This window comes from Copidosoma floridanum, unplaced genomic scaffold (assembly GCF_036245765.1).
Source record: "Copidosoma floridanum isolate Cflo_tuat_1 unplaced genomic scaffold, Cflo_Japanese_pri ptg000014l, whole genome shotgun sequence".
NCBI classification, from domain to species: domain Eukaryota; kingdom Metazoa; phylum Arthropoda; class Insecta; order Hymenoptera; family Encyrtidae; genus Copidosoma; species Copidosoma floridanum.
Window position 1 is genome coordinate 2,866,551 of NW_028321891.1, and position 19,579 is coordinate 2,886,129.

Genomic DNA, 19,579 nt, shown 5'->3' on the forward strand with positions numbered 1-19,579 from the left:
TCTCTCGATTTCTATTGCTATTTACTTGTGCGATCGAAGATCGATGGAGGACATTAAGCGTGTCCGACTGCGGATGTGTACACCTATGGTAATGACTAGCTGTAATGGGAAAGAGAGCGCGAGCTAATGGGTGTGTATTTATTTTTATTCGAGTGTAATTGCCCAGTAGTCCGGCGAACTCTTTGGTATATCAATGCTTAATCGATTCGTACAAAATGGCATCGAGACTTTTCATAGGAATTTCACAGCGCGAAAGATAATTTGAAAAGGCGATTTTTACAGGATTTGTTTTTTATTTGTCAAAACAAATGTTTCGGATCTGGCCGAATAATGGCTCTCCCGACAAGAAGGGCCATATCATTTGATTCTCAAAGTGAAAACAATGCATTCACAATTTTTATTTCGAGCTATATAACATTTATATATTATTCGTGGGTGTTTTGCATACCAAAGATGCTTTTAATGACTTTCGAATTTGAATTAGTGATCCACTGACTACAGTAGTTACACTTTGACGTTCCAACAACATCGCGTGTCACATATTCGTCGCATTTCACGAGCTGTGTAGATAAGTATATATGTATGTGCCGTATAAAATTCGCTGTCTTTCTCGGTTGTCGTGGGCGTATTGATGCTGCCGTCGCTGTCATTAAACGTATATATGTGCGCCAAGGCCACAGTATAACATGATTCGCGTGAGGTGTGCTGCGGAGGAGGAGGAGGAGGTGATGTTATGCGCCCAGCGTGGCTTTTATCGCAAAGATGGGATCTCTCATTGTGAAGAAGCCGAGGATATCGTATGATTTATTGTTGGGATGCGCGCCATAGGGCTCACGGCGATTTCATACATGATGATTTTTTTTTCTCTTTCTCGCTCGATAGTACAAGCGGGCTTTTGCGGCGGTGTGTTTTCCATGGCTTTTTTGCCATGTGTCTTTGTTGCATCGATTGGATCGCTTTGTTTCGAGCCGCATGAATATTCATTTTTAGCCACGACTGATCCATAGGGGTGCCTTGTATACGTTTTTACCAGAGTAAACCCAGGCTAAGAAGTCGTCCTTATTTGGTGTGGGAAAATTTCAATTGTCTAATGAGTGTGAGATATTTAAAAAAACCGAGATTATTTTATACTTTTGTTGTTTTATAAAAATGAGTATTTTTAGGGACTGAAAACAAAATTATTGCATTTCTTAATTATTAGTAATAAATTACATCTTACCAACTTGAAGTAGTTGAAGTGAACTGTAGCAATCGTGCACGACATAAAATTTTGTTCTCTATAAAATTCATTTACGTACTAATAAACTATTTTTTCATACTCCAAAAGATGCTAAAGAAAAAACGTATACCCCCCTACCATCCAAATGATAAAGGAACGTATCATCATTTCACATGCCCCGTGTGTTTATCGCACGCGAATCGAAGCTGCGATGGCGCGCACACACTTGTATCGTGCACTTCGCGCCGAACTAATATTTATAATGAAATGATAAAACATAAAACACATCGCGATATCCAATCAGTAGATACAGCACACAACGGCATTAAAGGCACTTAAGCATCGCGATACAAAAGCCACGCGTATATATACGTGCAATAAAATGGCTCAGCGGTGGTGTGGGTACACGTATGATATCGTCGATGAAGTACCAAACCAAAGAAGAAAACAAATGAGTCAAGGTCTATCGCAGCCGCCAATAAAACACACACACACACGCTATATATATATACAGCGTCCCTGTCTACGCGTATATGTGTTTATAACAGTACAACAAGCCGGTAAATAAACGCAAACTCAATGGTGCGTGGTTATTTTTACTATTGTCCGTTCGTTCATCTCATTCTTTATGGAGAAGAATAAAAGTGCAGTGCACGAGGACTCGACCGAAGTACCTGTGCTCCCGTTACGGTTTATTCGACCCTTTCTTCTTCCCCGCTGCGTTTAAAGTGCACACTTTTTACGTCCCCGGCTTTTTTAGCCGACAGCAGGGAAAACGGGCATTAAATATTATGATGAGATTAAAAAAGACAGCAAGAGGAAGAGGAGGAGGAAGAGATGGGCGGTAGTTTTCACTTTTTGCCCGAGACGATTTTTGAGAAAGTGATCGGCTATCGCCGCGACCCCGTATCCTACAAGTGTGCCACACTCCTTTTTTTTTTTAGTTTTAAAATCGCCGAGTCCTGTCTGCTGGGAAAAAGAATTATTTTTCGATAAATATTGCAAGCACACGCGAGAACCGCCCATACACTGTACATATTAGCGTACACATACGGACATGTCGAGTCAATACAACGATTTAAAAGATTAAACACTCGAGCGGTGGATTATAATCTGCGCCAAGTCGCTTAAGTATAATACACTTACATCCTCTCTTTTATTACACGTTAGCTCTAACTTTGTAATATGATGATGTACATCACCGGCGAGTGGCTCTTTAATCGGCCGCGAAGCATGTATTATAATTTTTTTTTTCTTTCTTTTATTTATTTGCTTTTATTGGTGGTTTAACTCCTTTCGCTAAAAGAGAGGGGGAAAAAGAATATCATCGAAACAATGAGCCGATAATGAGTGCGGTTTTACGTGCGAATACAACTTTCTCACGCCCTTCTTTCACTCATTGCCTTTCGACTTTCGACTGCGATATTAAAGTAAAACATCTCACGCTGTAAACGGTATTTAACGGTCTACATACTCACGTGTATATTATTATATATTGTATGGGTGTACTCTTGCAGTAATCGTACATATAGACTTTTTGCACGCACCTGCTGTTTGGCATTCCGCTGTTGCTAATGGCGTGTGTTTCATTGTTACGATTACTTTTTACTTTTCTACGTATCGTGTGGGATCAATAATAAAGTGTCTATTTGGATCTGTTATTCGTACATAGATTTTGCAGTGAGACAAATAATATTGAAGGAAAAAAGTTGGGAAATCGTGTGCAAATCCAAACAAGAACAATAACCCTTAAATTTGTCAACTGATTGATAAGTAAGTAATTTTGAACACACCCTGACATTATCACGCTTTACATAGCCTTTAAAATGAGTTTTTGATTATTGTAATAGTTGATTTTGTCCATGGCCATCGAGGCTATTTTTACGAAAATACTTAACCGAGCAAATATCGATATGACTCGGTTACCCTGCCAATATCTCGCACTTGGCTATGGCAAACGGTGATCTCACTTGTTTCAACCATGAATACCTTATACTACGAAATATTTTGCACTGAAACTTGCGGGTAACTTTTTTTTTTTTTTCCTTTATACACCATACTTTGAACTACTTCACAAGCAACTAACAGGGTGTTATCTTAAGATACATCTCCCCCGAACCCCAAAAAAAAAAGAACTTTCGAATAGATAGTGGAGGAATCGGTACGCGTGCGCAGCGTAACTTCTGAGCTCTGCACCTGTATAAGTTCGTATATGATATCGAACGTGTTTTTATACCAGCTTCTCGGGATCATAATGTTACGGAGAAGATCTAGGGGTGAACGTACCCCCCTTGTTCTCAGGAAAATGAAACAGTGATAATGTCCCCTCGAGCCGTACTATATACGTTAAGGTGATGATTTATACCGACGATGCGAGCCCTTATTGGCGTTTATCCGGAATCCTCGTGGTACACGCGTTTACACGAGGATACACGGACATGTACGCATGCGTTTTATTTTTCCGGGTGCGCTCTGACGGTTGAGGAAATTATAAAATCGTATCGATCGAGCGGAGCGTGCAGCTGTGGTGTCTTTGTTTACACTCGAGGCCGCGCGGGCGACAGTTGCCCACAGCTGCACCAGTAACTAGTATATACCTACATGTATACATGGAAAAAAAAAAAAAGGGTCTGCATCAGCCAGCGCGGTGCGCCATATATATATACACGTATTTATAACGTGGTCCTTGGCGTGTTCGTTGGTGCGTCTCTTTCTCCACTTCCTTTCACCGGCCACTGGGGGGATTGTGTACGGGCAACAGCAGCGAGCCGGTCACAGGAGCGCGAACAGAGTAGGGACGAGGGAAACCTGATGGTGTCTCTCTCTCCGTCCGGACCACGCGATACCGGTCAGTTTGCGCCGCGCGGACCTCACGGCCGGTCGCTCTTTTCGCGGATTTTTATATACGCAACGCGTCCATACATTACAACGAGGATTTTTACGCGATCGGCTCGCTTGTGACTGTTTTTTTTTTTTTTTTCAATTGCTCGACTCGCTGTGGTGTTGGAGTATAGTGTCTGTGTCTGTGTCTGTGGAGATTTTTCGAAAAGGCTAATTATGAAGGTTTTTCATTATTTTCACCTCGATCTTATTGGGCTACGGGGTGATGTATGGAGGTTGGGAAATTTATCGGAGTTGCCAATACGTGTCCCAGGATGCTTCGTTTCGTCGTTTTACACGGTTAAAAAAAAAAAAACAAAAAAAAAAAAACAGAAAAACATGGAAACTCCCACGAAAATAAGAGCGATTTTATCGGCCAGCTGATGATTTCACGAATTACAAAAACACCTCGAACAATAAAGGCGGGCGTGTGAAAAAAAAAAAAATATATATATATATATATATATAGAATCCATGGCCAAAAAATAAAAAAACAGAGATCGCACCGAAAACAGGCGATACGTTATAATAGTCATCGCGAAAAAGGGTAGAGACAAACAAAATAACTCGCGTGCCGCGGTGTATAATCCTCGAAACCTCCGGAGCGTCCGAGATTTTTCATTAACGACTCGGTGAGTTTAATTGCGACAGCGGAGCTTTATATATATATATATTGCATATAGCCATGTCCGGTGCAGTGTAATAACAACGTGCAATTTGCGCACTGTCGCGTATAGTGGGTATACATAAGTACACATGACGCATGTGCGTATGTATGTATGTATATAACACACGGAGGAAAACTTACTCTTTCAATCTACCGCTTAGGTAGGGGAGGGAAAAAAAACATTTTTCTCTCGTTTTCCGAGGATGTGACTCCGGAGAAACGGAAGGGTTGCGCAACGCCAGCTTAGGGTATTACACTGCACTTATACCCACGGTGCGACGCACAAGGAGCCTTCGGAGTAATTGGATATCAAGTCCCTTTTGATACGCGCGTGGTTGTTTTTTTTGTCTCTTTCTCTGCAATTGGTCTGTTTTTGATTCCCACGAAACGCGGACAGATACCACGTTGGTATAATGTAAATCTCGCTTCCCTTTCGACTTGCCTATAATCGCGCGTTCACTTGGAGCAAATGAAATCAGCTCTTTACCAATAAAATAAACGCAGTTTTCATACATCAAGAGCTTGGAAAGCAAAAACATTAGAACCCAAAAAATAAGATAGGTATATTTATACACACGAGACGAGAGTAATAATGTATAATACGAGTGCATTAGCGGTGGGGGTCCCTGCAAATGGGCTGTCGTTAAAACGCATGATCCACTCGTGAGATGGACCTTGCAGCTTGTATACACCTCCGGAGAACATCCCCTCGAAATATTGCCGTATCCCAATACCCCCTCCCGTAAAAGCGCAAATGGCCAGGTCGATTAAAAAGCGATTTCCCCGTCATAGGATCTCAACGTATCGTAACAAGCTCGTCGATCGGTGCCCCACGTTTACTTCCCGAAGCGTCTCCTCTCATCGATCGCTCATCCTCCTCGTGGGAATGGTCTCTCTCTCTCTCTCGGCTTCATTGCTTATTTTGCCGCAACGCAAACTTGCGGATTTGATTTATGAAGCTGTATACTCTTCCCCGAGCCTAATCCGCGATCGGTAATGACCCCAGGGGTGTAATTTTACGCGTGTTCCAACAGTTTGGTCTTTCATCGTTTGCTCGGCCGGGAAACACACTAATCGGCGTTTATGGCCCGTGAATTTATTCACACTCGAAAAGAGTCGCGACTGCCCGTACAAAAATCGGACAAAAGTGAAAAAGAAACGGCGTACACGAGTATCGGTACCAAATTGAAGAAGGAAAGAAAAGCAAGGCCTTGTGATTCTTTTCTTTTCGAGCTGCGACAAAGTCCCGAAAAATATGAGCCTCTTGGATGAATGTCGTACGGAGGAAAGAGAGCTCTTTTGGGTGAATATACACAATTGAGGGCGATGCAAAAATTGCCGCGGTCGATTTTCATTTTTGGTTTTCTCTCTCCGAACTCTTTCAATTGAGCTTACAGTCAACTGGAAATTCCGCACAGCGCACCAGGTGACAAATCACTCGGGAGCGACTCTTTAATGATTTACTCCGAAAAACTAATTCTTATTTTCAGGCGTGACTCGCACGTTCGGTTCGGCAATCGAAAAAAAAAACTCTTGCTTACAGTTTTTACAGCTATAAAAAAAAAAAAAGTAACGTTTAACCCTCTCCCCCCCCAATTAGCCCACGTATAAGATATTCAATCGAGGAGCAACCGTATAGGTATTACATAAAACGCGCGGCAACGAGGGCGTCAACTAATCAGCACCTCGTCCCGCCACATCTAAGCTCAGCTCGGAATCAATTATAGAAAACCTGTAATCCGTCTCCGCGACCAATTATACATACGTATAACGCGTACGTCGATTAATAACGAGCTTTCGCGCCGTATGAAACATCAACACGGCTAAATGCAGCTTGTTTTACGGCGATGAGCGGCGCGAAAAATATATCAAAAAATAATTAATGAAAACTCAACTCATCTGTCCCATGTGTATACGTGTCTGCTAGTGTGCCTCGAGCGCGTGCAGATGTTGAGGGAGGGGGGGGAGGAGTCCCGTTTTAAAATAATAATAATTACAACAAACACGGCAGTAGCAACAAAAAAAAAAGTATGGCAAAAGCGGGTAATGGTCGGAGCTCCGTATAGACTTAGTTAATCATGATTCTCGTTACCCATTTCAAAATATATATTATATTGGTGTTTTATAAATATATACATATACATATATAAGCTATAAAGATGGATCTGCAGATGCATAGGTAACTAAGTATATATAATATATAATATTATAATGTATACACGTGTAAACACCTCAGACGGTAAAGCGTGCCCAATCCATATCAATGCGGGGGCTCTCTCATGCACCAACGTATACTATACATACAGGTGCACTTGATGCACAGTGTACCTATGTATATACAGGTAACATAACGCAAACGCGCGATAGAAAGAACGGGGCCCCGGAGAGGTTTCAGCGATGCGTGACGTTTTTCTCTCTCCCTCTTGGTGTACATATATATATATAAATTCGTTTATTTCTCTGTCTGCGTGCATAATATATACGTTTATAGTTTCGTTGCGAGTTGCGATGCTCTGCTTCCTCCGGGTGTATCATATTATAATCTAATACCAGCAAATTGGAGAACGCGCACATATACCTATATAATACGTAGGTATGCACTTGTAATACCTACCCCTCGGTATAGTATCTATATAAATGTATACCTATATACTCTGCACTCCGATCGCGATGGTCCCTTGTGTATATTATTATATGTGTATACATGTCCATTCGTGCACGAGATTCGTTGCAATTTTTATGATTGATCCGCGATCGAGTTTTACAACTGGCGCGCGGGCTCGACTTGCTGAGAGTTAACACATGGGTATACAAAATATACATGGCATGTAGAACTCACCCCCACTTTTGGTTCGCTTATTTTTTTTTTATTTTTTTTTTATTTTTTTATTTTTTTTAGTTTTATACAGCTATCAAAAAATTTCGTCTATTGTATTAGAAGGGGTAATGAAAAAAATGTGATTAAAACCCTACAATGTAGTTTAAAAACCAATGGATTATCAATTATTTCGGTATAAAAAACAATTTTAACTCGTATCCCGATGCACCAAATGTACGTACCTGTGGTAAATTGTGTGTGTGTGTTGTGCAAAGTTTTACGTCGACGCAGTGGTGAAATTTTTCATTAAAAAGTAGACGAGGGAAATACAAAAAAAATTCATAAATAAAAAGGAATCATTTTTACGGGTACCTGAGCACCAAAAACCCCTCAAGCAAGAAGACGCGCATACCCTCGAGTGCACTATCGCGTACACAAGCGCACAATGGTAATATATAATATATAAAATAAAATCATCGAGCTCGCACGCGCGAATCGCCCGTTACAAACAAACAGTGCGCGTAACTATATTTATACACATATATATGTATTATAAGATGAAGATCCGCTCGCGTTTGGGTGCAGTATACATGTACACCTTTTTATGTTTGTATCCTAAAACATGACCGCGTACACCTACTCGTATTTACAATGCATGTACATGAACATACATGGTAGAATATAGGTATGCATACACGCAATACTGAACTGAACGTAACAAGATACATCTATAGAACTCATCACGTGTTATGTATATAGGTACGTGTATACAATACACATTCGTTGATTGGTACTACTGTGGGTATCATAATAGGGTATATATATATATATATATATAATATAATATACTAGTACTGTAAGACGAAGGAAAAAAAAAGCACGATGAGTTGCACGAAAACTACTTAGTAATCCAAGAGCATCACCTCCCCTCGCGCGTTCCACTTTTGTGCGCATAACATCATATGAATACATATAGATGCGAGGTAGCTAGATCTCCTACATGTATTACCATTAGGCGTATAAGTTCGAGTTTCCCGCGAGGGGCGTGCTTACGAATAGCCCATTCGATCAGAGAGCGCTTATACGTGTCTCTTTCCAGAAAAATACCACCTGCCGTATAGTCATACAATCTTGCGATGATCTTATACCTGCGCGTGTATATATTTAGGTTAGCACGGCCAAGAGGGACGCGGAAAATTGACTCACACGACCGGAAAATCCGGATGATACTACTCCGCGTTTGTTGGTTATCGACACGAAAATCGGCGCGTCGCCTACATAATATTACATTACATGCATCATTACACGACGAGCGTAAACACATTTATTCAAACGAGCGGTACACCCTATATAGGTTACACTCGCAAATCGTACTCTTCTTCTTGCTTCCAATGTGATCGTCGCATGGCGCCCTGATTTTCCTATTCCGGAGCAACGAGTAGCCAAACTGGTTTTTTTTTTTTGTACCGGCTACATCGGTACGTGAAAAATCGGGAAAATTAAAATTAATCCATAAGCTCCATAAGCATCAGGTATATACAAGCTCTAGATCCTGCATCCTCGAGCACATATTTCGCCCATCAGCGACAGACTGTACTGTCTTCTTCCATTACCGATCTACTAGTAAGAAAGAGGGGATACTATTAACAGGGTGTTATGTTTCGCGCACCGATAACGCGCACTTACGTATATACTTGTAACGTCGGACGCGCAAAAACGGACGTTTACACGGTATATTATACATATACATATATACGTACTTACAATCACGCTCTGAATCGTAATGGCTATACCAACTAACGAGTCGTACATGTGCATCCCCTAGCGCAAAAAAACACCTCTCTGTACGAGGAAATTCCGCTCGAGCGATGTAAAGTATGCGCGAGCCGTCCGCGGATCGCATTAAGGAGGCTTGGGCGATTTTGAATTAAATGTTGGCTAGGTCTGAAATTCAGAGATTATATAGATAAAGTTTGCTAGATTTTTTTAGGAAAACAAAATAGGTAGGTCAACACATTTATTTTCGAGAAAATCGCTTGTGAAAATTCGTCATTTTAACACGCAACCTTACGGAACCCGAAATTCAATAGACTACCGTACCGCAATAAAAAGCTGTGGGCCCACACATTATATTGGTACATGTACTTGAAAGTATAAAGAATCTATTATTTAAAAAAAAGAATAGGATCAACACGTTAAATTTTGAGAAAATAGCGAGGAAAACATCGAACATGAGAATTGTTTTGTTCAGATACTGTAAGTGCGCATGCGCTGTACATTCATAAACATACAAGCATGAAAATTTAAGTCTAACACAAGTATAGGTATATAATAGCAGATGAGAGCAAGAGAGTACAGTGTTGTCAGCTTTATCGTGGCAGGGCCGTCGTCTTTACACAAGGTACCTCGGGAAAACTAATAAATTTTTTAATATCGGTTTTCCCAATGACTTTTCCGCGTATTATTGCTATTTTGTTCACACATGTGTATAATCAAAATGATTATAAAAAAAATATTACAAAGAATCATTTGTATGACAAGTACCCCTCAGGGGCCCTTCAATAGATACGACACCAAACGCCCAAGCCTCCTTAATGGAAAAAAAGAAGAAGAAAAGCTCCATCTGTACATGTATATGTGTATACGTTAGGTATGCCGCGTGCCTCTTAGGGCCGGAAGTACGGAGGTTGCGCAATCAGTCCAGGCTACGACCAATTACGGGCGCTGTACGTTTATAGTTTGCACGTACATATATATATGTGTGCAGAAGCAATACACACGCAGCATATATTATACACGTATAGGCGAGGGAGAGGATGACGGGGAGAGCTGTCTTTCTACGAAGAGGATAGATTGAAAGAACAGAGGGAGAAATAATAATAAGTATATATACATCGTATCACAGCTGCGTGGCTGTCTCTATATGGTACATATGCGTACAGATTGCACGGGATATAATGTATATATATATGATTGATGTTGTTGTTGAACCGAGAGACGTGTACGATTGTTATTTGCTCTGTTCTGGATGTATACATACATGTCTAACTTGGACGTCTGAATCACGCGATTCGCAATGTTACGTGTATCGAAACGCAATAGTTATATATATATACGTACGATTTCACGCTGTACGACGGAGGCCTGTACAAAACACATACCTATGCGAGGGATTACATTGTAGGTAATATTGTTTCAATTTGATGTGCTACTTGACGGAGTCTATTATGTACAGGCAGTATATATAAGTACTCGCGAGGTAACGATCACGAAACGCGTACTTATTGTCCAGACAAGCACGAGGGCGAATGGCAATCGAAATTTTAAAAAATGGGGGAGGGGGAGAAGGATCAAAGTCACCGTAGCCGAGCCGGGAAATTTCCGTATCCGGAAATGCGTGAAAAAGTACTAGCGAGAGCAAGAAAAAGGATGCAATGGCCGTGAACAGGGACCAAAGGTATACAGGACGGGGGGGGGGAGGCGATCGTACGGAGCGATTAAAAGCTATAGAGCGCCGAGATTAGCGGTCGTGAATCAGCGCCTCGGGGTCTCTTCCCCCCCCCCCCATGGTATGCCCACTTACACATCCGCCTTGCGCTCGCTTCCTCCTCCTCCTCTTAATCGCCGTCCTTTCCTTTTTCCTCTTCCTCTCTCAACTCTAACCCCCTCCAAGGTATTACAGTATGGGGAGGATTTTTTGGTTTGGAGGATGAGTTACGATGGTGCATTACGTGTGTACGATCGGAGGGCCCCATTAGATCCGGCGGGTATTATAATCCAAGTGCCAGTCCCTCCGACTCCACGGGGAGATTAGGATCCCCTGTATATATATATACATACACACCTACGCTTATAAATATTACGTGTACTACCTAATAACACACCCGTTCATGGCTCTATCGGCCGTATAAAGCTCCAAGTATATTTATACCTACGTGCTACCTGCTCAATATTCTCGTCATTTCTCCACACCCCACCGTCTCTTCGACTTTTTGTTCCGTGGCGCTCGAGCTCTGCTCGTTATTCTATATTTTTACACGTTAGCTATAGAAGTCATCGAGGTGTTGTATATTTATATACGCAGATGATTTGGGGGATTTCACAAACTCACACGCTTATTCTCATCGAAACTATAATTATTGTTCACGAGGCGGAGGACAATTATTTTACACCGCAAAAGGACAGGTATACAGGTAGTATTTACCTGTTATATGTACTCCGACGACACCTCTATCGATCACCTTGCTCTCCCTTTTTTTCAATATACGTACATAATATATATCAAGTGTTGAGGTTAACGATCGTTAACGTGTACACGTATAAAAGTGTATACCAATAACCAAGGAAAACCATTTACAGCGCAAATAAAAAAACGAGCACAGCGAATCACCGAGAGCAAAGAGCCGAAACTATATTTATATATGTGTACTAAAACAAAACCATTGATGATGCGACGGAATAAAAGGATAAATAACGGCAATGATAAAAACCCTCAGAGAGAGAGAGAGAAAAAAATCCACTCGAGCGTTTAATTAAAATTCAACCACCGCAGCTATACGTATGTATAACGCGCGCGGCATCTTCACGACACTCTCGTTACCCGCCTGGACTCACGTTATAATATACGGGCGTGAAAACGGCGCACGCGACGCGCTAACTCGATACTCGCAAAATGCGGGGTGGGGGGGGGGTTGAGGAAGAGACCCTCGAGGGTAGTTTTTCCTCTTTCCAAAGAGCACACGCACGCGCGCTCACAATAGGAGATTATCTATATGAGGATAATTGCTAACGGTGCCGAGTTGGGACGGATCCCCTGTGGGTGAAACTTTGCTCTCGAACTGTCGCTGTAGCGTATAGTGTACACTTAACGACGGGGTTGTTCCCACATCCGAATGTTGCAACGCATGTGAGTTTCACAGTCACGCTGCAGTACAGAGTTGTAGGTATATATGTGCCTAATATAGTGACGAGTGCGAATTCCGCGTGTATTTTAATGTAGGCTACCGTTACGAGCGCGTAAAAAGGGGCCGCGGGTCCACCTATAATGCACCTACCCAAGCTTCCACTGTTTCGTTGATTCACCGTATACGCTGGTATATATATATATATATATATATATATATATATATACGCGATGTTATTATGGGCTTACAAGGTAATACTGCCCACACAAGGGAGGCACGTACGCGTTGTACCTCTCCGCACGATTGAGTTTTGATCTTGTTTATCGCTGCGATTAATCGGACAAACGGGGCAGAGGAAGCCGTATAATAGAGAGCTCGCGCGTGCGATGCATGTGATGTTATACATTATTATAAATTATGTGTTTATACCTATATATATGCGCTACGGTAATCGATAGCTCCGTTGGACAAGCGTAGCGCCGACTTGGCACGACTCAATAACATTAATGTATGTTCTCATACACACACACTATTGTTAACGGTATGTATAATATATACGAGTCCATATTCGATGAGTAACTATTTTAAATATATGTAACATCGGATGCATGTGTATTGTACGAGAGCGCGTGAAAAAATTTGCTGGCCACTATGGAATGACCAACCCAGTGGGAAAAAAGAGTGTATAGGCATCATCGTCGCAGTGATACATATATAGTTGCACCGATGCGTTGTTTGATCAAACCTTTCTCTCGCAACGCTTTCTACCTCGCAAAACGATAGTACTAAATAGAAAATCGGAGAGCACGTAGTGTGGCTCGCGTTGTGGCATTGGGTTTCGATTTTAATCGGATGATGCTGGGATAGCACCGATGTGCCGTTACGGAAGTACGAGGGATCCTCTTTTTTTTTTTTTTTTCTATTTGTTCGATGTGGGTCGCTGTTTTTCGTTTGGTTTTGTGGGGTTTCTGTACGCAGGATGGACTCTCTTTTTTCTATACGTATGATTGTACAATCGAGGGGTACAATGGACTCTTTGTGTTGTACACACGCGTGTGGGTTTGGTAGCTTTCCTCTGGTGTGCTTAACAATGGATTTTGGGGAATCGCTCGACAGATAATTTTACCGTTTACGAAAGAGATGGTAGTTGCCAAAAAATGTATATTAAAACAAAACCTGACAGTATGAATCGAACTCAACTTTTGGTGCTTATAATGATGAATCGAAACAAAAAAAAAAAACGATAACGAAAGTACGTAATATATTTGAAAAATCTCGACGCGATTCTCCCTATTCGATAAATCACACGCAACAATAAAAATATAACCGTACCCTCGTACCCAACGAACCATCGCGTAGCAAAAACACGTGTACGACCGAGGCTCTGAAAATCTAGCCTCGCGATCGCGATGCAAACGCCACGCGCATCCACCACTGCATAATATAGGACGATAAAAATGCATCATTAGATAAGTTAAACTTGTGTACGCGAGTACAGAAAAGCCATTTGCACGCCAAACGACTTCCCAGCGAGTAGAAAGAGAGAGAGAGAGCCCAACGGCCAGTATATATCCTTTTACTCCGTGTACAGCTCTGACAAACACACGGATAAGTAGCCGAAGCAAAAAGAAGAAGAAGAAGAAGAAAAAGTGCAGGAGATTGGCAAACAAACGAGCGGGGGTGGCCTCTCTTATCTAGAGCCATTTTGCCATTGAATAACCCTTATCCACCGTCCGAGCTCGCGAGGCACGCGGATACCACGCGCTGATTTTCATCGATACTCCCATCAATGCGCGAGTAATTAAAATTAAATCGGTGAAAAAAAAAACGCACCGGAAGACGAGATTCCTCAAAATCGCAATAGTGCCATCGCGCGACAATGAACCAATCCTGGGGAGAATATAGATACGCGAGCCATACATCACTCCAACGACAGCCACCAGCCGTGCGTTGCAATAAACTTAACCGTATTTACATGTGTAGCATCTCGTGTAAACACGAACTCTGTGACCACAGGTAAAGTAATTGTATTAATTAAACCGACCACTGCGTCTCGGAGCCAAAGTAAAAAGGAACAGCCACGAGGATGCGTCGAGCATGTTGAAGTGGGTGCACCACCAGACGCCGCTGCCAAAGAGCCACGCGGCCCCAGCCTTATCCTCGTCCTCTTGCACCTCCTCCTCCTCCGCGTCGTCGTCCTCGTCTTCCTCGCCGAGCAGCAGCTCTTCGACGGAAAGAAGCAACATCGGAGCGGCCGAGGAGACGCGGATCGGTAGCGATGAGGCGCCGACGACAGCGACCGGTTCGTCCGAGCATTCTAGGAGACGCATCGGGGTAAGAGGATATGCTGCACGCTCAGACCGGACGCGCGAGTGGTTATCTAATTAACTGATTAGGCCCGTGGATGGGAAGTTTGTGCAGCTTCGGTGACAGAATGGGGGTATCGGTATCAGATGGACCTTTCTTTTTCTTTTTCTTTTTTTTTTTTCGGGATCGGTTGTTTTAACGGTGCGCGCCCGCTGACGTTTCCGGGATATTTATAGGTTGTTTGCTTGTTTTTCGAGCTTTCTTTTGGGCCCGTGCGCATGTGGATTTCTCAAGTTTTGCAAAAATTTGTAGCTCAGTGGATCACGGGCGTCATGGTGCGCATGGAGGTGGAAAATGAATTTGATTAACCTAGTCGCGACGAATGACGTTATGCATAAGATGCACGCGAGCAACAGCGATTTTGACGCAATTAGGGCGCCTCGAAAGTTTACAAACTTTGCGCTACCGCGTCGTAAATCACAAGAGCGGTGTGAAGCGGAGGCCGTTTGTCAAGAGCTCTGTATGACGAAGGAGGGCGAGAAACTTAGAAAGTCGCGACGATTTTCACGTGTGAGTGTATACACTAGCGATAAAATCAGTCTCTCGCTAAATACATATGAATAAACATGCGTGTGCCAGTAGGTGTGAAGAAAAAATTGGACCAAGCGTCGGGGACAAATTGCTTCGAGTGTGCGCGATCGCTTCATCGGTGTGGGTCAAAGTGGGATTTATCCCACGATTAATAGTGGGACATTTTTTCGTTATATTAATTTATTTCTGTGGAGCATAAGAAGTTTTTCTTTTTATTAAATAATAGTTAAAAAATGGGGTCAGCTGATTTCAACTTGTATTATGGCTGATAATTAATTTTTTATTTAAAAATTCAACAATATATATTTTACATCCGTTAAATGTTAGAGCAAATGTTTTAACAACCAATAATATAATTTATGTTGTAATTTATTTATTTAAAACTTTGTTTTTTTTTGTTAAATTTTAATTGAAACAAGGTATAAAAAAAAATTTTACTAAATAAAAATTTTAAATGTTCAAAAGTGAAAAAAATGTAAATGTGTTTAATCTATTTTAAATGTGCATAACAAAGTATATACCACTGGTACATACAAAGTTAAAGACAATAGTAGCCCGTCACCGTGACTGTCATTTTTTCCCATCACTCGTGAGATCAGCTACAGAAAAGAAACGAGAAGAAAGAGGAGGAGAGGAAAGGTACAAATGAGCCGCGAAAAATCTAAAGTAATGAAATAAAAAACGTCTTGGCCATCACAAGCGCTTAGACTAAACCTATGGACACCAGCGCATTCATTATTACCGTCTAGTCTCTTCGTCCCGTGGATTATTATTACGCGGCTTTTTGCACTTGTTCGCTAGAGTACAGACTGTTTCATCTCACTATGGACTTTGTGGCAACACCAGCCACGGCTCCGTGACTTTAATTTCGCTCGTACTTATACTAATATTTTTATTTTTCATTTTCTAAGTGGCGCTGCACTTATTTTCTACGTACATAAACATATATACACTACTCTCTCGTCGAAATTATGGCGCAGTTGTACGTATACTCTTTTACCTGCGCCAAGAAGTGTAAAAAAATAAGACCCAAGAAAAAGAGGAGCGAAGGGGGAAAGGGAGAGAGTCAAGGTCGTTGGTCGTTTCAAGTGAGAATAAGCGCTTGAAAGCCAAAGTTTGAATTAAAAATATTTTCCTGCAGTGACAAGTGCACGCGTTCTGTGTCTGACTTATTATGGACGTATATAGGCAGTGTGTCAGTGTTAAAAATGCTTGCATGGTCATTGTTGCCGGAATCAATGAACTGCGATGTCGTACAAAAAATAATTCACTAGGTCAACTATTATCGCGTTTTAATTGCTATTTGAAATGACATTTATTTATCAAGAAGATAGCGAGAAAATGCTTAGAATAAAAAAAAAAAATAGTCACATTATAAAAAAATATGCTCATCATCTACTTGTTAAAATCGAAAATGCATTGCAGAGTGCAGTAAACTATTGGTAGTAAATTAAACTTTGGCGAGATTGGTCACTCGCAAGTTTTCACGAAAAAAAAGCTTCTTAAAAATTCCAGTAATTTCGTTCGTGCCAAACTTGCATAGTACTAATTTTTTGTGTATATAAATCCCTGATTAAAAAAATGTAATTGGGCTGTATTCTAGATAAGGCAGTAACTATCACTCCTTCTCTTCGTGAAATGTATAATTTGCATTCATGAAACAACACAATATTAACTTTAAATTTGCTACTGTAAAATTTCGAGAGCAACTGCAAAATGCATTCCATGTCACATTTTGCATATCGTCTACGGTACATTGCGGGTTATTACTAAGTTTTTTTTTTTCAACTCAAAATTGAACAAGCTGTTTCTTTTACCTATCCACCAAGTCGTAGATACATTCAAGAATTTGTAGTGATACGGTGTTTTGACCTAAAATGTTATTACAAATGCTACTGGAAGATTATTCGACAGAGTAAATTTTTAACCACCCCGAAATTCCCTATAGAAGACATCGGTAGTTTTTTTTTCGGTATGACTAGGTTATTGGTTATTAGTCGATTAAATATTCGTAAAAAGATGACTTTATGCTTAAAAATAGTCAACGAACAATTTGCAAATCTCGGTTGTTTACTTCAACTTTCTAATAATATCGAACTCGATAAAGATGACCTGAACATGAGTATATATTGCTAGTTTAAATCTTACGCATTTAGTTTGTTAGCTAAACAACAAGAAGAATTAAAGTGACTCGTTCAGTACAAGAAAATGGCTGCTACTTCCAAAATAAATATTTGCATAGCTTTGATTCTAATAGCGAGTATACTAGTTGTTGGTGGTACGTACCTTTTTTTCGCTCAATATTTCGATAAGGTTACTTGTTTCGTAATACTTTCTTAACATAAAGCTATCAAGAAAATGTTTTTGAAAAAGTCATAATGAGAAATTGACTGTAACGTAAAATTCTGCCTCCTTTTGATTGCAGTACTTAGTAATAACCCGCAATGTACTAAAGACGATGCAGATTCGTGTGACAGGAAATGCAAAGCAGTAAACGCAACAGAGGGCCGTTGTGTCGCAAAATATGAGCGTCTTATTCAGCTTCCAGGATGGTGGAACAAAAAAATGGCATACAAATCAAACTGCCAGTGCATCGTCTATTGATATCTGAAATAAATATATTAAAAGCTCATTCTTCAACTATCACTTGATTTTTCAGACATTTAATAAATAAGTGTGAAATTATAATTCTTCCAATAATTAAATAAATCGATTGTATCTAAACTTGTGTTTAATCTTTTTGTTATTCATGGAATATATCTTACACTTTCTTTCAATTTAAAACATTTGAATTTAATACTATGTTGTTCCATAATTGCAAATCACATACTTCACTGAAGAGAAGGAATAATAGTTACTGCCTTATCCAGAATATTTAACGGCAAAATACGTATTTTTAATCAGTGATTTATATTTACTAAAAAAATCGTAAATTAAGCAAGTTTTACAGGGGCAACATTAGTGGAATTTTCACATCGATATTTACCCTTTAAAAAACTTAAATGTATTAATGAAAACTTAAGTGTAACATTGAATAAATGTATTAATTATCTTCCGAGGCAAGAATACCTGAGGAAAGGTTAAGAGTATTTTTATCTGTCAACTTGAATGGGGCAAAATATCGTCCGTGCATAAGTTTACACGCGAAATAAAAAGGTGGCAATATAACCGGATAATGTCCTCACCGTCTTCTGGCGTATACATGTGTATAAAAAAATAAAGCGTCACTTGTGGCTCTAATTGATGGAAAAAAAGTCACACTCTACCCTATACCGTTATTATTTAATTAAACATAAAAGTATTCATTGCCACTAAAACGGATAAACAGTTATAGTTGGAAGATTTCTGGTGCGGAGCCGATTTGCTCATCGAAAAACAGTTGTGGGCTGCAAAAATCTTTTAAAAATTATACGCATAAATTTATATATTATTTACAGTGTAGATAATATAAGTTTGCATTTCATTGGTAAAAATTAACTGGCTGCAGAATCCAAGGGTACACCTATACCTCAGCATTTTTCCCTATACACTATATAACACCCGAGATCAAAATTTCAACCGCACCGTAAAAGTGCGTCTTAAAAAATTATCATTTCACCGTATGCCAAGCAGCACTTGAACTTTTTCGATTTGCTACTCTAAATCCTGTAATACACAGGAGTCGCAGAATGTTTGTAATGAAAAAAAAAAAATGATGCAAGAAACGTGATACGAGGCAGCTCAGACAGCGTCGATATTTCACTTTAATCTAGGCCGTCGAGTGCAAATAACGCGTATAGATTTCTATAACGAGCACAGCTCGATTTTCGCGCCCACTCTTGATCAATAGTCTTCTAATTAAAAGCATCTACCGCTCGCAGTCCTCGAATGTAATTTCATAAACTAGTAGTGAAAAATCGAAGAGACGTGAGTTATTTTTTAATGCAAAGTAAATATGATATATGTCGTAGATAAGTGTTTTCCCTCGTGAATTTTCTTCAAAGTATACAATCTCTTGGGCGGAGCAACCGGTTTCGAGCGCAATTTTATATTTTGTCATTCGCGTACTGTACAAGGGTCTTAATATACATTTACATGAAATGCAGCAGTGTTTGCACGACTTACAGGTAGAGACAATGGCTCGTAAGTGTATGAAATCGGTCGACCGGGTCTCCTGTGAGTATATACATGTACTCAGTATTAATCAACATGCA

The 19,579-nt window shown here is 40.4% G+C and overlaps 1 protein-coding gene across 4 annotated transcripts in view; it reads left to right on the plus strand.

Annotated features, from left to right (window-relative positions):
- The window catches only part of Rhp (GTP-Rho-binding protein rhophilin), a 60,681-nt gene that overhangs the window by 32,698 nt on the left and 8,404 nt on the right, over positions 1-19,579 (plus strand). For 2 of the 4 annotated variants that reach the window (XM_089591858.1, XM_089591860.1), the window contains exons 1-2: positions 4,232-4,282; positions 14,505-14,822. The exons of 1 other annotated variant lie outside the window; for it this stretch is intronic. In XM_089591858.1, coding sequence (XP_089447984.1) covers positions 14,586-14,822 — 237 coding nt within the window. In that variant the 5' untranslated portion in view covers positions 4,232-4,282; positions 14,505-14,585. Of the gene's footprint in view, positions 1-4,197; positions 4,283-14,471; positions 14,823-19,579 lie in introns of those variants that run through there. One more of the 4 variants, XM_089591859.1, reaches the window with a different exon arrangement.